Source organism: Microcaecilia unicolor, chromosome 8 (genome assembly GCF_901765095.1).
Source record: "Microcaecilia unicolor chromosome 8, aMicUni1.1, whole genome shotgun sequence".
Lineage (NCBI taxonomy): Eukaryota > Metazoa > Chordata > Amphibia > Gymnophiona > Siphonopidae > Microcaecilia > Microcaecilia unicolor.
In genome coordinates this window covers 126,748,594-126,767,593 of record NC_044038.1, presented here as the reverse complement: position 1 = coordinate 126,767,593, position 19,000 = coordinate 126,748,594, and the positions used below count along the sequence as shown (strand labels likewise).

Sequence of the window (19,000 nt, the reverse complement as noted above, 5' to 3'; positions counted from 1 at the left end):
TTTCATGATATCCACAATGAATGCACACAGCGAAGGTGACAAGAATGGAAACTAGATGATGTTCACTTGAATCTTTATTCAAACACATCCCAAACTTGACACGAGTTGTGTTTCAGCCTATGTGGCCTGCATCAAGAGTCTTCTGTAGGAAGTTGTAGCACTTCTATCTTCCAACTTTCTATAATAAGTACAAAGAAAAATGCTGTGATATAGTCAGAACACTCTGTAGTCTCACAAGCAAAGAGTGGTGCGGTACGCAGCCAAACAGCTTAAGTAATACAATGCATGACCTCTATCAAGTAGGTTACTCTCTCAAAGAAGCAAACAGCTCACCTTTGCTGTGTGTTTTGTTTCTTCGAGACTGCGAAGATCTTTCTGGTTCTTCTGTTTCTTCGGATCCACAATAAATGTGCATGAGATAAATTTGCAGGCACTGCCTTCATTGTATGCAAATTTATTTCATGCATATTCATTGTGGATATCATGAAAACCTGACTGGCTAGGTGTGTCCCGTGAACTGGGTTGAGAACCCCTGCCCCAGCGGATCAGGATTATCCAATGGTCGACATTAGGCTATGCTGATATTCAGTTTTTCTGTTTGCTATTGCAATGCCTTTCCGTGTGTTTTTTTTTTCTCCCTAACTTTTTTTTCTTGTTTGTTTTAATTTGTTTTCCCCTTTTAGTTTTAGTGTTTTTGACATTTCAAGTTCTGTTTCTTCACAGCTTGTTAGGCCCGCTTAGGCCTGAGCATCGACCTCATTGATTTTTCAGGTTTATGTTCCATATACCCTGAAGCAGCCTTTGATAAGGTGAAACCCATGCCATCGTCTGTAATGGGACCCGATGTTTGAACTCTATATGTTCCTTATAGTGAATTTAACAAATTTTTTCACATATTGATTTATCATTTTTGTGACAGTTTCTGCTCTATACTGCATGAACTTTCTGAGATCAAACAGTGCTTGCCACTAAAGTTTTGAAATATATAGTAGAAAAACAGAAAAAAATGTTTGAGAGGTTTTTATGCGTATGAGGAATCCTGTTACAATTTTTGAGAACACATCTGAATTGGGCTCTGAGGCTTCTCCTTCCATTTTATTTTTTTTATTTTTTTATTTTATTGCATTTGTATCGTTAAGGAATATAACAATGGAAAAGAACCATGAAACATTGGAAGGAGACAACGGGAAGCTAAAAGGGCAATTTATAATAACAAGAAGACATATGGTATACATTTTTCTGTGAGTAGTATAAGTGAGGTGAGATTACGGGGGATGAGAGTTCAGAAGTGGATGTATTGAAGCATTACTGGACAGTGAGTGTGGACTTTATGTGTTTTGGTTCTTTCCGTAAATTTTATCAAAAAGATGGGTCTTCAATAGTTTGCGGAAGGTGGCTTGCTCGTAGATCGTTTTCAGGTTGCGCGGCAGTGTATTCCAGAACTATGTGCTCATGTAAGAAAAGGTTGACACGTGTAGCGTCTTGTATTTCAAGCCCTTGCAATTAGGGAAGTGGAGGTTGAGGAAAGTTTGGGATGATCTTTTAGCGTTTCTGGGTGGTAAGTCTATTAACTCAGACATGTAGGCAGGGGCTTCACCGTGAATGATTTTGTGGACTAATGTGCATACTTTAAAAGTAATGCGTTCCTTGAGTGGAAGCCAGTGTAGCTTCTCTCGTAAGGGTTTTGCACTTTCATATTTTGGTTTTCCGAAGATGAGTCTCGCTGCTGTATTCTGGGCTGTTTGAAGTTTCCTCAGTATATGCTCTTTGCAACCTGCGTATAGTGAGTTGCAGTAATCCAGATGGCTGAGTATGAGGGATTGCACTAGGCTGCGAAAGACGGATCTTGGGAAGAATGGTCTTATTCTTTTCAGTTTCCACATGCAGTAGAACATCTTTTTGGTTGTGTTGTTTGTTTGAGTTTCGAGTGTTAGGTGGCAGTCGATAGGACCTCCAAGGATGTTTAGCGTTTCTGAGATTGGAAGGTTTGTTTCTGCATTTAGTTTCAAACGAATGCATCTGCCCAGGTTTCATGATGTCGTAGACTTTGGTTGATTTTCATTGAAGATTTCTTGATGTCTTGTTTGAAAGGGATGTACTAGTGTTACATCATCGGCGATATATATATGGGTTGAGGTTATGGTTTGATAGGAGTTTTGCCAAGGGGATCATCATTAGGTTGAAAATGGTTGTTGGGAGAGGGGTGATCCTTGTGGGACTCCACATTCAGGTGTCCATGCAATAGATGTGGTTGAATTTGATGTAGACTTGATATGAATGCTGGGTTAGGAATCCTTGAACCAGTTTAGGACATTTCCTCCAATGCTAAGTTTCAGTATGTGTAATAGGATTCCGTGGTCAACCATGTCCGAAGGCACTTGACATGTCAAATTGTAGGAGGAGTATATTGTTGCCGGTTGCGATCATTTGTTAAATTTAGGTCATAAGGGTATTTAATACTGTTTCTGTGCTGTGATTCGACCGGAATCCTGATTGGGCATCATGCAGTATTGAGTGGTTTGTTAGACAGTTTGTGTGAGTTGTTTAGTTACCATTCCTTCGGTTATTTTGTTATTAGTGGCAGGGGCGTATCTGAACTGCGGCGGTAGGGGGGGGGCCAGGGCCAGAGTGAGGGGGCACATTATAGCCCCCCCCCCCCGCCCGCCGCCGCCGCCATTGCCGATACCCTTCCCCCCACCGCTGCCATTGCATCTCCCCCTGCCGTTGCTGTCGTATACCTTCGCTGGCGGGGAACCCCAACCCCCGCCAGCCAAGCCGAGGTTCCTTTCATTTCTTCCAGAACTTCCAGTAAAGCTGGCGCCGAAAGTTTCTTCTGAGTCTGACGTCGCTGCACGTTGTACGTGCAGGACGTCAGACTCAGAAGAAACTTTCGGCGCCAGCTTTACTGGAAGAAATGAAAAGGACCTCGGCTTGGCTGGCGGGGGTTGGGGGTCCCCCGCCAGCTGACGGAATTCTTTTACAGGCAGCCGGCAGCGCAGGAGACGCGGACCTCGGCTGGCGGGGGGTTGGGTCCCCCGCGCAGCGAAGGTAGGGCGACAGCAACGGAGGGGGAGGGTTGGCAGCGGTAGGAGGGGTCCAGGGCGAATCTGCGGGGGCCCAGGCCCCTGAGGCCCCACGCAGATATGCCCCTGATTAGTGGTATGGATGCTACTGGTCTGTAATTGGTTATTTCGCTTGTGCTTTTCTTTGTATCTTTGGGGTATTGGGGTGAGTAAAATTTTTCCTTTTCTTTTGGAAAAAGTCCGTTTTGTAGCATGAAGTTTACATGGTTCGTTAGGTCTATTATGAATTGTTGAGGAGCAGATTTCATGAGGTTGTTTGGGCATATGTCTAGTTTGCAGTGGGATTTGAGATGAGGTCTTCTGATAGTAGTTCGAATTCGGTCCAGGTTCTGTCTGCTGGGTATGTTCCGTCTTCTGGGTCTAGACAATCTAGAAGTGTGGCGTATTCAATAGGGCTGGCGGGTATTTTAAGTCGTAATTGTATAATTTTCTCCTTGAAGTATTTTGCAAGGTTGTCAACATCTGGTATGTCTTTGCCGTTGTTTGTAACTGGTGTGGTGTCTAACAGTTTGTTCACAAGGTAGAAGAGTTTATGTGTGTCTTTGTAGTTTGGTCCTATTATTGTTTTGTAATGTAGTCTTTTAGTCTGTTTTATGGTATATTTGTATTTCCTCCGAAGTAATTTCCAGGCATTTAGTGTTTGTTCATCTCTCTTTTTGTTCCATGCGCGTTCTAGTTTCCTGACTTGTGTTTTAAGTTTTTTCAGCTCTTTGGTGAACTATGGGTTTGATTTTTTCCTGTGTGATGTTCTGGTTTGGATTGGAGCGATTTTGTCTAATGTTGTTGTACATAAATCATCCCATTCTTGGAGGAATTGGATGGTGTCAGCATTTGTTGACCATTCGTTCTGGTAGATCTGTTGCCAGAATGTTGTGGGGTCTATTTTCCTCTCGTGGTGTATGTTGTTCGCTCATGTTTATTGATTGTGTTTGTGTGTTTTTTGCCAGTAGAGAAAGACATTTGCTTTATGGTGGTCTGACCATAATGTAGGTGTCCATCTTGTGTCAGTAAGTATGATAGTTGAGTCCAAGTCGAATTTGTTTGTTTGTTATGATGTCTAGTGTGTGTCCTTTTTTGTGTGTTGGTTGCGTGTTGGGTGCGTGCAGATCCCAGAGTTTTAAGAATTCTTTGCATTCTCGTGTGCCTGGTGAGGTGTCGTCTTCAAGGTGTAGGTTGATGTCTCCTATTATAAGGATGTTTGAGGCAGATAAACAGGTGTTCGAGATGAAGTCTGTGAGTTGTGTTTGGGAGTCTTGCCATTTTCCTGGTGGCCTGTAGAATAGGATTGTGTTAAGGTGTCCTATTAGATTTGGATGATTAATTCTTGTCGATGCAATTAAAGTTGTGGTGAGGTAGATTCACCCGTGATTGTGATGGTGAATTCGGGTTTGTAAATTATGGCTATTCTGCCCCCTCTTTTTCCATTTCTTGTCCAGTGGGTGATTTTGTATTCTGGTGGGCATGTTTCTAAGATGGCGGGGTCTGTGGAGTTATGGAACCAGGTTTCTGTGATAAATAGGTCTAAATTGTCTGTGGTGATCCAGTCTAGTATATCTACTGAGTTGCTTACTGCTGATCTTGCATTGATGTATCCTAGTTGGATTCAGTGGTATGGTTCTGTGTCATTCAGCGTCATTCCTATTTTGTTCGCCATCTGGGTTGGATTGCCGATGCGCATCAACTGACCTTTCCTCCCAGCAAGGGAGTGCGCGGATCAGATGCACAGCTGTTGGCTCTGCTAGTCCCCTGCCCCAGAACATGAAGTAACTTTAGAGGGATCAGGGGACCGACAGAGCTGACAGTTGCAAGGCTGCTCCATGCTGAAGCCCATACAGTCCACCCTGGTTTTTTTTTTTTCTTTTCTTTTGACCCAAACAGGGTGGGAGGTAGCCATCAGCAAATGTACAATTTCCAATTGGCTAGCAGATTGCATCTTCTTCACATGCCCAAGCTGGGCTGACTCTTGAGGGTCATGTCAAGGCTGGATGTCAGAGCCACGGCTACATTGGTAGCCCAGTTGAGGTCAGCAAGAGATTTGCAAGTCTGCTATGTGGTCTTCAGGCCACACATTCATATATCGCCACTGCCTTGATCAGGATACCCAGCGTGACAAGCCGGTTCTTTCGGACAGTCCTGCAAAATACGTTTGCAACTCCATCCTCCTAGGCCCAGTTTTGTTCAGTTCCAGGCTGCATCTTCACAACTAGTATGGTTTCAGGTTTATTGACTTTGAGCTCTCGACATTTCAGTTCACTATTGTCCTAGCATTGTTTTCGTGAGCCTGGTATCTAAGGATTCCCATAGAAGACAGCTGGGCCAACTTGTCCTTGGAGAAAGCAAAGTTACTCACCATGTAGATGGTGTTCTTTGAGGGCAGCAGGCCAGATATTCTGACATACTGTCCACCTCCTCTAGGAGTTATATTTCTTTAGCTATGTTACCTGACTGAGGGACCCACGCTGGCACATCGGGTGGGAAGGCACCCAAGCATGCATGGTGGGATGCTGCTAGAATTTTTTTTGAAACATCTACATAGCTAGCCAGCATCTGTACTGGGCTCTGTGGGATGAACGTTACCCACATGTGAGAATACCTGGCCTGTTGTCCTCGGAGAACATCTGCTACAGGTGAGTAACTGCTTTATTTTCTTTTCTTCAGATTGAGCTTTCAATGGTTTTGCTAGATTTACTAGGGAGAGATAGATAACCTTGAAATTCAGTTTTCAGCATTTGTGTTTAATATATTGCATTAGAATTCCTGAAATCACAATGTTGGATGGATCCAGTTTACCTTGAAATAAGAGAAACAGTTTTGCCTAGTTGTGTTGGCATTTGGTATACAAAAATTGTAGTAGTGATTTATTTTCTATTCACAGATTGGGATAAAACAGGACTGGAGTGTTTAAAAATATTAACAGGACACACAGGCTCTGTCCTCTGTCTGCAGTATGATGAGAGAGTCATTGATTACTGGATCTTCTGATTCTACAGTGAGGTAGGTGCTTCACTCTGAGCAGGAAGGTTTCTCTGTTCTGATTACCTGGAATAGATTGACTGCTGTATTAACACGAAATGGGGAAGAATACATTCTGGATATAGTTCTGCCAAAGTAGGCATGTGTTTTTCACATCCAGTAGTATATGTACTAATTATTTTTTGTAGGGCTGTGTAGCTGTTATTGCTGTGTAACTTGACTTATGTTAGCTTAGCATGTTGGTGTAAAATAAAGGGACTTCTATATTATGATAAAAAGCCCCCCCCCCCACCCCCTTCCCTGGAAGATAAAGCAGGTCCACAGGGTGACATGATTGTGCACGGTGTAAGCCAGATAAAATTCCAGAACATTTTTTAATGCACATGGATAGGACTTCCACACTGCTGTAGTCCCTCGGCTTTTCTTTTCCTTTCCTTTTCCCACCATTATAATTTATTTTTGTTACATTTGTACCCCGCGCTTCCCACTCATGGCAGGCTCAATGCGGCTTACATATACAGGTACTTATTTGTACCTGGGGGCAATGGAGGGTTAAGTGACTTGCCCACAGTCACAAGGAGCTGCCTGTGCCTGAAGTTGGAATCGAACTCAGTTCCCCAGGACCAGAGTCCACCACCCTAACCACTAAGCTCTGCTGTATGTTAATTTTTTCCCAGTATTTGTGCTTTTCTTCCTGGCCTAGTTTGTCTTCTTTAGGCCATATTCGGTTGGATGCTGATTAGCTATTATTTTCATATTTCATTATTTTCATATTTTCTGACCTGATGTTAATACCTGCCTATGATGATGTAATTGACACCTTTAAGAGAATAACTTTTGGTATCAATAGAATTCAGTGTTGGGCTGTGAATAATATGTTGAATTCAATGAATGCCAATAAAACTCAAGTTTTAAGGTTCAAAAACTCTGGTACTATTGTTTTACTATCAGGTAAGTCTGTACCAATTGAGGATAAATCTCAAGTGCTAGGTGTTACTCGACTCTTTTTTTGACACTGGAATCTCAAGTGAATCATTTGTGGCAAAAGACTTTCTATAAAATGAGACAACTGCATTTGATTAGGCTGTATTTTGTGCAATCTTTTTTTGCTTTGTTAGTCCAGATGTTGTCCGAGGACAAAAGGCTGCTTGTTCTCACATGTGGGTCGACGTCCGTGTTAGCCCGGGAACCGGCATTTTGCAAGCAAAATACAAAAAAATCTTACCAGTCTTCTGGCCCGCGTGCAGCGCACACCGATTTCCCGCTCATTTTTCTACGTGTTGAGGTGTGGTCGAGTTTTTTTCCCTGCTCCTCTCAGGCCCGGGAAAGAGTCTCTTTCGTTTATAGGCTTTTGCCTTTTTTTCTTTTCTTTAGTACAATTTACCATTAAAAAAAAACAAACAAAAAAAAGCTTTCCCATAGTTGTCTTTATTTTGTCCTTTTAAAGTTACCTTTCTTTTTCGACGCTGCCAGCTTAGGCCGTGCGGTCGGGTTCTTCCCTTCTTTTCGTGCCCTTATTTTTTTAACAGGCACGATCGCGTCTTTTGATTTCGCCAAAGCTGTTTTTCCTTCCATGTCATCGAAGACACCCAGCAGCTTCAAACACTGTACTCGGTGCAACCGGACCATCTCAGGTACCGATACTCACGTCTGGTGCATCCAGTGCCTTGGGCCCGACCATAGCCTAGCCGCTTGTTGTCTGTGTCTTGGCATGAAGAAACAGACAAGTGTCTTGAGAGGCCCAACGAGAGAAGCTTTTTAGGGCTTGGTTCGGTCCGTCGACATCGGTACCGAGGTCGGCGGCATCGACATTGAGGGACGAAGGTAATGGCTGCAGAACGACCAACTCGTGCTGGGAGCAGTGAGGCATCGAGTGGGTCTCCACCTGTCCCGAGGCCTCCAGTTATGCAGGCCCCCCGGGACCGACCTTCGTCGGCCCCAAGTAGACGCGAGGATTCCACGTCTTCCTCATCGGTATCGAGGAGTGTCGATGATGGGCGTCGAGTGAAGGCGAAGAAGCACCGTCATCGTTCTCCTTCGACACACGGTGCCGGGAGCTCAGGGACGTTGAAGGATTTCGCACCCGAGAAGCGTTGGCGCCGAGAGGATCGCTCTCCCTGTATTCAGGAGGTGCCGATGCGTCAGTCTAGCAGCCCGGTACCTGCTCCCGATCCTCGACAGATTCTGGCATTGGCTCCTTTTCTGACCCCACACCCTTGTCCGACAGCAGCTCTCGACGAGCACATCAGGGCCCTGCTTCCATAGCTTCTGGAAGGGTTACTGCGCCAGTCTGCTTCGGTGTCGGGCATGCTTGCACCTTCTGTACCGTCTGCTGCAGCAGTATCTGGCCCTTCGCCTGTGGTGAGGTCCCCGACCTTGGTGCCGCCTGCCACCCAGGTCGACTCCCCTTCAACGTCGGTGGAGGAAGATTCACCGGAGTCCAGGCGGGCGCCGACTTCTTGGCACCGCCTTCGAGGACATCGTTCCTCGGCGTCGAAGCGGGCTCAGTTTAGGACTGCCCTGAGAGATGTCCGATACTGAAGGTGAGCGTTCGTGGGAGGAAGAGGAGGATCCCAGGTACTTTTCTTCTGATGAGTCCTATGGAATTCCTTCTGATCCTTCCCCTCCACCAAAAGGAGACTTCTCCACCAGAGAGTTTATCCTTTACCTCCTTTGTCCGGGAAATGGCTGCGACTATTCCTTTACCTATGGAGGTTGAGGATGAGCCCAGGGCTGAGATGCTCAAGATCCTGGATTATCCTTCTCCACCTAGAGAGGCTACAACGGCTCCTTTGCATAATATACTGAAGGAAGTCCTTATGGGAAACTGGTCGTTCACTCTAATCCAGTGATCCCGAAAAGAACTGAATCCCAATATCGGATCCACGGGGAGCTTGATTGATGAAGTCTCAGCTACCTCACAATTCCATGGTGGTGGACTCCACTCTCAAAAGAGCTAAGAGTACTATGGCTCGGTGCCCCCAGGCAGAGAATCTAGAACCTTGGAGTCTTTTGGGAGGAAGACATATCAGGCCGCTATGCTCGCTGCCAAAATCCAGACATACCAGCTTTTCACGAGCATCCGCTTGCGGAACTCAGTGAGGAAACTGTCTAGCTTGGTTGATGCACTCCCTGCGGAGCAGTCTGAGCCTTTTCGCCAGGTGGTCAGGCAGCAGAAGGCGTTTCAAAAATTCCTGGCCAGGGGGTACGTTCGACACTTTTGATGTAACATCCAGGATTGCTGCCCAAGGTATAGTGATGCACAGACTCTAATGGCTGCGTGTCTCTGACCTGGATCATTCGGTCCAGCAGTGGATGGCGGATGTTTCTTGCCGGGGGGATAACCTTTTTGGTGAGAAAGTAGAGGATCTGGTTGACCAGCTCAAGAAGCACATGATGCTATGGATTCTCTCTCCCGCCGGGCGTCTTCTGCTACTACCTCCTCATCCAGGAGGTTTTTTGGAGGGAAGAGGAGAGCTCCCTATTCCTATGCTAGGCGTAGATACACTCCTGCTTCTCGGCAGCGTGTCCAGGCTCAGTCCCAGCGCGTTCGTTCTCGTTAACAGCGTACTCCTAAGGCCCCTGCGGCTCCCTAGCAAAAGCAAGGGACGGGCTTTTGACAGGCTCCAGTTCAGCATAGCCTCAGAAAAAGTGTCAGTGCCGGACGACTTGCCGGTTGGAGGGGGGAGGTTTATATTTTTTCACCAAAGGTGGCCTCATAACCTCAGACCGGTGGGTTCTTCAAATAGTCTGGTCAGGATACACCCTCAATCTGGAATCCAAACCTCCAAATTGCCCACCGGGAGCTCATTCTTACAGTTCCCAGCACAGACAGGTACTTGCAGAGGAACTCTCCGCCCTTCTGAAGGCCCAAGCAGTCAAACCCATTCCACCAGGGGAAGAAGGGCTGGGATTCTATTCCAGGTACTTGTGCAAAAGAAAACAGGGCTGGATGCGTCCCATCCTAGACCTCAGGGCCCTGAACAAATATCTGGTCCGAGAAAAGTTCAGGATGGTTTCCCTAGGCACCCTTCTTCCCATGATTCAGGAAAACGATTGGCTATGCTCTCTGGACTTAAAGGATGCATACACATCTCGATACTTCCAGCTCACAGGAAGTATCTTCGATGTCGTCTGGGAACACAGCACTTTCAGTTTCGTATACTGCCTTTTGGCCTGGCGTCTGTGCCCAGAGTGTTTACCAAATGCCTAGCTGTAGTCGCAGCATCGCTAAGCAGACTGGAAGTGCATGTGTTCCCTTATCTCGACGATTGGCTGCTGAAGAGCACCTCAGAGGGTGCTCTGAAGTCCATGTGAATGACTATTTGGGTGCTAGAGCTACTGGGGTTAGTCATAAATTATCCCAGGTCCCATCTCTTCCCAGTCCAAGCATTGAAATACATTGGAGCCCTGTTGAACACTCAGACAGCTCGAGCTTATCTTCCCCGAGACAAGGGCGGACAATCTTTTATTCCTGGTGTCCATGGTTTGAGCATCTCATCAGGTCACAGCTCGGCAGATGTTGGGACTTGGCCTCCACAGTTCATGTCACACCCATGGCATGTCTGCATATGAGATCAGCTCAATGGACCCTAACTTCCCAGTGGTTTCAAGCTGCAGGGGATCTAGAGGATGTCATCCAACTGTCCACCGGCTTTCGGAATTCTCTCCACTGGTGGACGATTCGATCCAGTTTGACCATGGGACGACCATGCCAAATTCCTCAGCCACGAAAAGTGCTCATTACGGATGCATCTCTCCTGGGATGGGGAACTCATGTGGATGGGCTCCACACTCAGGGAGCCTGGTCCTTTCAAGAAAGAGGTCTGCAGATCAACCTCCTGGAATTAAGAGCGATCTGGAACGTTCTAAAGGCTTTCAGAGATCGGCTGTCCAACCAAATCATTTTAATTTAGACAGACAATCAGATTGCTATGTATTACACCAACAAGCGGGGGGCACCGGATCCTCGCCCTCTGTGTCAGGAAGTCGTCCAGATGTGGCTTTGGGCTCGCCGTCACGGCATGTTTCTCCAAGCCACTTATCTGGCAGGCGTAAACAACAGTCTGGCCGACAGGTTGAGCAGGATAATGCAACCTCATGAATGGTCATTGAACTTGAGCGTAGTCCACAAGATCTTCCGAGCGTGGGTCACCCCCTCGGTGGATCTGTTTGCCACTCAGATCAATCACAAAGTCCCTCAGTTCTGTTCCAGGTTTCAGGCCCATGACAGACTAGCGTCAGATGCCTTTCTCCTGCATTGGGGGACAGGCCTTCTGTATGCGTATCCTCCCATACCTCTAGTAAGGAAGACTTTGCTGAAACTCAAGCAAGACTGTGGAACCATGATACTGGTTGCACCTTTCTTGCCGCGTCAGATTTGGTTTCCTCTTCTTCTGGAGTTGTCCTCCAAAGAACCGTGGAGATTGGAGTGTTTTCCATCCCTCATCACTCAGAACCGAGGGGTTGCTTCGACATCCCAACCTCCAGTCTCTGGCTCTAGGGGCCTGGATGTTGAGAGCTTAGAATTTGCCTCCTTGGGTCTTTCAGAGGGTGTCTCCTGAGTCTTGCTTCCAGGAAAGATTCCACGAAGAGGTGTTACTCTTTCAAATTGAGGAGGTTTGCCATCTGGTGTGACAGCAAGGCCCTAGATCCTCTTTCTTGTCCTACACAGACCCTGCTTGAATACCTTCTACATTTGTCAGAGTCTGGTCTGAAGACCAACTCCGTAAGAGTTCACCTTAGTGCGATTAGTGCTTATCATCGGCGTGTAGAGGGTAAGCCTATCTCTGGACAGCCTTTAGTTGTTCACTTCATGAGAGGTTTGCTTTTGTCAAAGCCCCTGGTCAAACCTCCACCAGTGTCATGGGATCTCAACGTCATTCTCACCCAGCTGATGAAAGCTCCTTTTGAGCCACTGAATTCCTGCCATCTCAAGTATTTGACCTGGAAGGTCATTTTCTTGTTGGCTGTTACTTCAGCTCGTAGAGTCAGTGAGCTTTAGGCCTTGGTAGTGCATGCATCTTACATCAGGTTCCATCACAACAGAGTAGTCCTCTGCACGCACCCAAAGTTCCTGCCAAAGGTGGTGTCGGAGTTCCATCTGAACCAGTCAGTTGTCTTGCCATCATTCTTTCCCCTTCCTCATACCTGCCCTGACGAAAGCAGTTTGCACACCTTGGATTTCAAGAGAGCATTGGCCTTTTACGTGGAGCGGACAAAGCCCTTTAGACAGTCTGCCCAGTTGTTTGTTTCTTTTGATCCCAACAGGAGTGGAGTTGCCATCGGAAAACGCACAATCTCCAATTGGCTAGCAGATTGCATATCCTTCACTTACGCCCAAGCTGGGCAGACTCTGGAGGGCCGTGTCACGGCTCACAATGTTAGAGCCATGGTTGCGTCAGAAAGTCAGCCTCCATTGAGAAGATTTGCAAGGCTGCAACATGGTCATCAGTCCACACATTCACATCGAACTACTGCCTCCAGCAGGATACCCGACGCGACAGTCAGTTTGGGTAGTGGGTGCTGCAGAATCTGTTAGGGGTTTAGAATCCAACTCCACCCCCATAGACCCATTTTTGTTCTGTTCCAGGCTGTACTCTCTTAGTTCTTTATGGTTTCAGGTTATGTTATGTCCTCGCCGTTGAGAGGCCCAATTGAGTGAGCCTGGTTGCTAGGGATACCCCACATGTGAGAACAAGCAGCCTGCTTGTCCTCGGAGAAAGCGAAGATACATACCTGTAGCAGATATTCTCCGAGGACAGCAGGCTGATTGTTCTCACAAACCCACCCACCTCCGCTTTGGAGTTGTTGTTTATTATTTGCTTTTTGGCTTTTTGATTAAACTGAGTGGGAATGCTCACGTTACAGGCGGGAAATTGTTCCACACATGTGCGGTGCGCACTGAACACGCGCCAGAAGACTCTGGCAAGATTTTTAAATATTTTGCTTGCAAAATGCCGGTTCCCGGGCCGACACGGACGTCGACCCACATGTGAGAACAATCAGCCTGCTGTCCTCGGAGAATACCTGCTACAGGTATTGTATGTATGTTCACTATTTTGTCACATCTTGACTATTGTAATGTATTTGGGTTTGTTTTAAAGACTTTTATATAAGCTTCAATTGATTCAAAGTACTTGTCTGTTTAATATGCAGAATTAAGAAACTTGATAGTGTTGCACACTTTGTTTAAGCTCCATTGGCTTCTAATAGAAAAGCAAATTTTGTTTAAACCAGTTTGTGTGATTTTTTCAGACGTTCTATGGCTCTACTTCAGAATTGGTCGTCAATTTGATAGAGATTCCTTTGATGAAACATTCGTCTTTGTCAGCTTTTTTAAAAATTCTTTCTAGTTTTAGGGGGGTGCAGTATCTGAGAATTTTTAATGCTTATTTTCGGTTACTGCGATACCTATTTAGAAGTCTTTGCCTTCCTTGATTAGATTGGAATGTAACTACTTACTCTAAAAATTAAAGACCTTTTTATTTGATAGTTTTTAATCTTAATTTTATTTTTTAATCAGCTTGCTGTTAGCTACTGATTTGATATTATTATGATTGTATATTACCATTATTGTAAACCACACTGGACCACTTCTTTGGAATTTAGCAATATATAAATGATTTATTGTCATTATCATGATAGTTTACCAGTCAGATTTTTGACACTTTAACATGTTTAGTTGTTTTCTGCAGATTCCCTCTCTGGTACACCACAATATATTTTGATGCATCTGTTACTTCTCCAAAAATGGATAAATGTTTAATGCTGACTGGGTAGATAGGATAACCAGATCTTGTCTATCTCTGGCTAAATGTTCAGCAGCTCCTACCAGGCTAAAAGTGCAATAGAATAGGAAACTTAGCCAGAGATGCTACTAGATAAGTTTTCTTTCACCTGATAAAGGTCAAAGGTCAGCAAGGATGGCCAGCTCCCATTATCCTCCCCCTAGCCAAAGAGAGCAAGATATGTTCCCGCTGGGGGAAGCGGCGGCAGGGTCCGGTCTTTGCGTGGGAGAGTGCACTGGTACTGCAAGATAATATGGCACATTCCTGCACGGGTAGTTCCCACGGTCGCTTTCAGCCTTCTGCCTTTGACACGACAGCGTCAGCAACCACCTTGGCTCCGGAACACATGGTTCCCCAAGGACTCGGGGTGGGGGGGCTGGTTTGCCTGAGGGTTTCCCCCCGATTTTGTCCTTTTACTGCATCAATAGAAAAAAGATCAGACCATGTAAAAAAAATAAAATGATATTTATTCCAAGTCATCAAAACAGCAAACAGTTAATTGCTCAACATGCCCATGTTTTGCCTTAAGGGCTAACAATAACCAGCAGGAGCAGTCCGTTTCCCCTGTCTGGTTATTGCAGTACAGCACTAGAAACTAACAGGAGGTTTGTTTATTACAAGCAGCAGGTACAGCAGCCACAGGAACTTGACATACAGGCTGCGATGGGCGATTAAAGGAAATGGTTTGCTGTTTTGATGACTTGAAAATAAATATTTTACTTTTTACATGGTCTGCTGTTTTTTTTCTTCTTTTGTTCTGGATTTTACAGATCGTTTGCCTGTTTGTTGTTTGGGACCTTTTACTGTATCAGGCTTACCTAATCAAGCAGGCTCACAACCAAGGGGTTTGCTGCAGGAAACTTTTGGGTTCTCTTCTCAGATTTTCCCTTGGTACCTCCTGAGAAACAGAGGCAGGTGCAGACTTCTACTTTGGAGGTGGAGTCTTTAGCTCCTCATTTGCCCCCTGCGCCTCCCTTCCCTCTGGGGTCTGCAGTTGCCCTCTCCGGCAGGTCGGATCTAGAGAGTGACCTGGAGGAGGGAGAGCTGTTTCCTTTGGAGCCGAATGGCCTTACGGCTGTCTGAATTTTGAATTTTTCATAGGGAAGAGTTGCTCTCCTTGGTTGTGTGTGCCCTTCAGGCTTTGAATATTTCGGTGGACCAGTCCCCGACACCGGCCATGGCTAACCCCAAGATGACGAGCACTTGGAGGCCAATTCGATTCTTTCCATGCATGAGGCCATAGAGGAGCTTATCCTGGAGCAGTGGTCCAAGCTCAATGCTGGCTTGTGGGTGGCGACTGCTATCTAAGGAGGATGCTTTGGTGGCGGCGGTCACCAAAAAGACTACCCTGCTGGTAGAGGGAGCCATAGCTTTGAAAGACATGCAAGATCGGAAGGTGGAGGCCTCCTTGAAGCAGGCCTTCGAGGTGTTGGGGCTTTCGCTCCAGGCTTCCATCTGCAGCTCCTATGCAGTGAGGGTTTGCCTCGCCTGGGTGCAGCAGGTGGCAGACTATGTCGGGAGAGGAGTCTGGCTCCATCTATTTGGCGGATTTGTTGTATGACCTCGTGCAGGCGTCTGCCAAACAGTTGATGGTTGCTGTGACAGCTTGACGACTCTTGTGGTTTCACCATTGGGTGGTGGATGCTGCCTCTAAACAGGTCTTACCAAGCTCCCCTTCCAGGGTTGCCTTCTGTTCAGGGAGGACCTTTAGAAATTGGTCAAGGATTTGGGGGATTCCAAAACTTGCTGTTTGCCTGAGGAATCAGAAGAAGCTTCAGTTCGGCAAGGAGCACCGTGTGCCCATTTTAAGGAGGAGTGGAAGTATTGGCTGAGGCGGGGTTGCTCCAGCTATGCCTTTGGACGGTTTTCAGAGGTACAGATTTCAGCAGAGAGCTACCTTTTGCTGTCACAGGAGAGGTTTGGGAGCCACCTCCTGTCCTCCTGTAGGTATTCAGAGGTACTTAGCTGTCGGAACACTACTAAATAGCAATTGTTCTGGGGAGCGTACCTCTTTATCTCAATGACTAGCTAGTTATTGGGAAAATGAACAATACCACAGATAGAATATATATTATTATTTATTAAATATATATATATATATATATACATACATACATACATATATATAAATAGTTGTGAAGCAAAATGCCAAGCAAAATACAATAACTTGCTATAAAAAATAGATTATCACCCAAAATATAGACAGTGGAATATGATTATCCTAATGGACTAACTAAATGAGTGATTACACAACCAAACACAATACTGATATCCTAATGGTTAGTACACCACACGTCTTATGCAAAATACCGTTAGCAGCTAAATTCATAGACCATCAGTCATGACACAACCCATCTGTCACAGACAAAGCAAAGAACTAATTATCCCCATGACCATAGGCAGTAAATCCTGGTATCTCACCCTGCAGTCTGTGGCAGACTTCCAATGGTAAAGAAGCGGATTCCTCCTCGTAGACTCAAGCTGAAGTCTCTCAGCTTGAGTCTCTCCATCCAGGACTAAAGTCCGAGATTTGAATTGTGGATACAGAAGGCACAGTCTTAGATAAGGCCGTATATGGTAGCTGAGCTAACCTTGTGGATTTGTTACAAGGTATGCAGTTCACTGATGTTTACGAAAATCACTCTCTAGCTCATTCAGAGCCTTCTATCCGCCTGCAAGTCTTCCGGTCATCTCTCCCCTTCTTCCTCTTCAGGTCCAAACTTTTGGTATCCAAGAGTCAGATGATACCTGTGGACCAATCATAGATGGTGTAATCACGTTCAGCTAGCTTCCATGGTCAAGAAGCGATCCTTTGTTCTAGTATCGACAGCAGGCAAAACCTCTCTGTCTGCTCACATGCTCCTGGAGCCATGTGTGACTGTCTCATCCAGTCTTCCCAGGAGAGAGCAGCCAGTTTGCAACACAGAATATGTCCTTGGATGAAATCATCTTGCTATGCTCAGCAGTAATGTTCCTTTGGCAAAGCTGGTACAGGCCACAAGCTGTAATCCATATTGTTATAATAATGGCTGTATAGGCCAAGACCAGCAAAGGTGAGATCTCAGGTAAATACTCCTACACTCCGCCCTTGCCAGATCTGCCCAATGATGGGGAGCTGGCCCGCTTTTTGGAACGTTGCATAGGGTATTGGCTGACCTTGTCTGTTGAGCAGTGGGCAAGTATTATGTCAGACCAGTGGGTTCTTGATGTTAACAGACACGGGTACAAATTAGAGTTCTCCCCTTCCATCATATATTTTTTCTTGGAGTCCCCATGCAGAGTTCTTGGCAAATGCTTGGTGGTGCAGTCTGCTCTGATCGCGTTGCAGGATCTTGGCGCTGTCATGCCTATCTGTGTGGGGGAGCAGGGTTGCAATTCTTATTTTGTGGCCCAGAAAAAAGGGCGCTACCATTCAGTGAATGATGTGGGGACAGAGTTTGTCCCCGTCCCCCATGATCTCTGTCCCTGTCCAAAGAGCATCAAACAGTTGATTTTATATTTAATCTTTTATATACAGTATAAAAAAGAAACAATATTATGAACTGTCCCTTCCTCTCCCCTTCACAATGATCCCCATCCACTACACTCCCTCCCTACCCCACATAAAAAAACACCCTTGCATTCAACAAATATGAAGTAATGTTTCTGTGTGGGGCTCCTTTGGGTGATGTCCCCATCTATGAGCATTTATATCCTTCTGACGTCAGAGAATACCTGTTATGAGTTGAGTAACTGTTTTTCTAGCAGTCTTTTTGAGAACTTTCTCCAGCCTTACCAGTCTTGTATATACTACTACTACTACTTATTCTGTAGCGCTACTAGATGTACACAGCGCTGTACACTTGACCATGAAGAGACAGTCCCTGAAGATGCACAGCAGAATTAGGCTAGATAACCTGTTTATGAGTTCAGACCTTATTAGTTGAAACATAGTTTTTTCAATGATGCTACAGCTTTGGAACTCCAGACACTTGAATTTTCACAGGATTAGCAATTGTAAACAAAGCACAATGTCTTCTTTCATGTAGCATTCCTCATTTACTGTAGCGTAACAAGTCTAGAAATCTATGCGAACAGAAGCCATGTGTTTTTGGTCCAGGTAGCTTTCAGTTCAGTAAAAGTTGGCTTTAGTCACCGACCAGCAGTTGAGACTTCTGGCTGTCTTACTTTTTACTTGTATTACATTATATTTTTACTGGTATTATGTATATTTTTAACAACCTTTATTTCTGTGCATTCAAGTAGATTAGCGGGGAAATGACTACAAGATGTCTCTCCGGCTGGCTCCTCCCTCCCTGCAGTGCGCCGAGTGCCACTGACAAGGAGAGGCATGCCCAGTGGACTCGAGTCCTATCTTTTGGGTTGCTGATCTGCCTTACTGTATCTCCTACTCCTGCACCATGGGAATTGGGAGTAAAACGGAGGAAGACTCGAGAGGCCATTCAGGGATTCTCTCTTAGTAGTGATGTCACACTGTGGTGGCGCACGTCGTGTGTGTGCCTGCCGTGCACGCTAATAGTACTGCAGCCTGGAGTAGGCGGAGTGAGCAGCTGACTAGTACTAGCAACAACTTGAGCAGAACGATGGTAAAAAGGTGGGCGTCCGTTTTAATGCGGGTGCATGGGTTATTACCATTCCCACGGGGCTGGGAAATGACCCCTGTTTGCACCTGCAGTAAAACATTGAAATTTATGCCATTCCTGCAGTTTTACCGTGGTTTACCAGGTTTACCCTGCTCACCTACTCCCATGTCATTCTCTACCTCAGCATGTCACTGGTTCTCAAGATCCAATATGTCCACATGGAAATGTGTTCCGTCTTAGCAGTGGTGTAGTCGAGGAGTTTTTTAACTGCCCTGGATCTCAAGGTGACATACTTGCAATATTCCTATCTGGCCTCCACATCAGCGTTTCCTCCAGTTTTGCGGTGCTCGGGCACTACTTTCCGTTTGAGGACCCTTTCCTTCGGCCTGGCAACTGAGATGCACACTTTTTCCAAGGTCATGGTGGTGGTGGAAATTGTCTGTGCCTAGGATTCACCCGTTATCTGAATGACTAGCTAATCCAAGCGTCCTCCAAGGTCAAGGGTCGGGAGGTTACTTCCTGGGTGGTGCGTTTGCTACAGTCAACTTGCCCAAGAGCCATCTGGTTCCCT

General features: G+C 45.9%; 1 protein-coding gene across 1 annotated transcript in view; it reads left to right on the top strand.

The window, feature by feature from the left end:
- LOC115476819 (F-box/WD repeat-containing protein 11-like) overlaps positions 1-19,000 on the top strand; it is a 323,530-nt gene that overhangs the window by 187,383 nt on the left and 117,147 nt on the right. Inside the window, 2 exon segments of the mRNA XM_030213393.1 lie at positions 5,959-6,047; positions 6,049-6,077. Coding sequence (XP_030069253.1) covers positions 5,959-6,047; positions 6,049-6,077 — 118 coding nt within the window.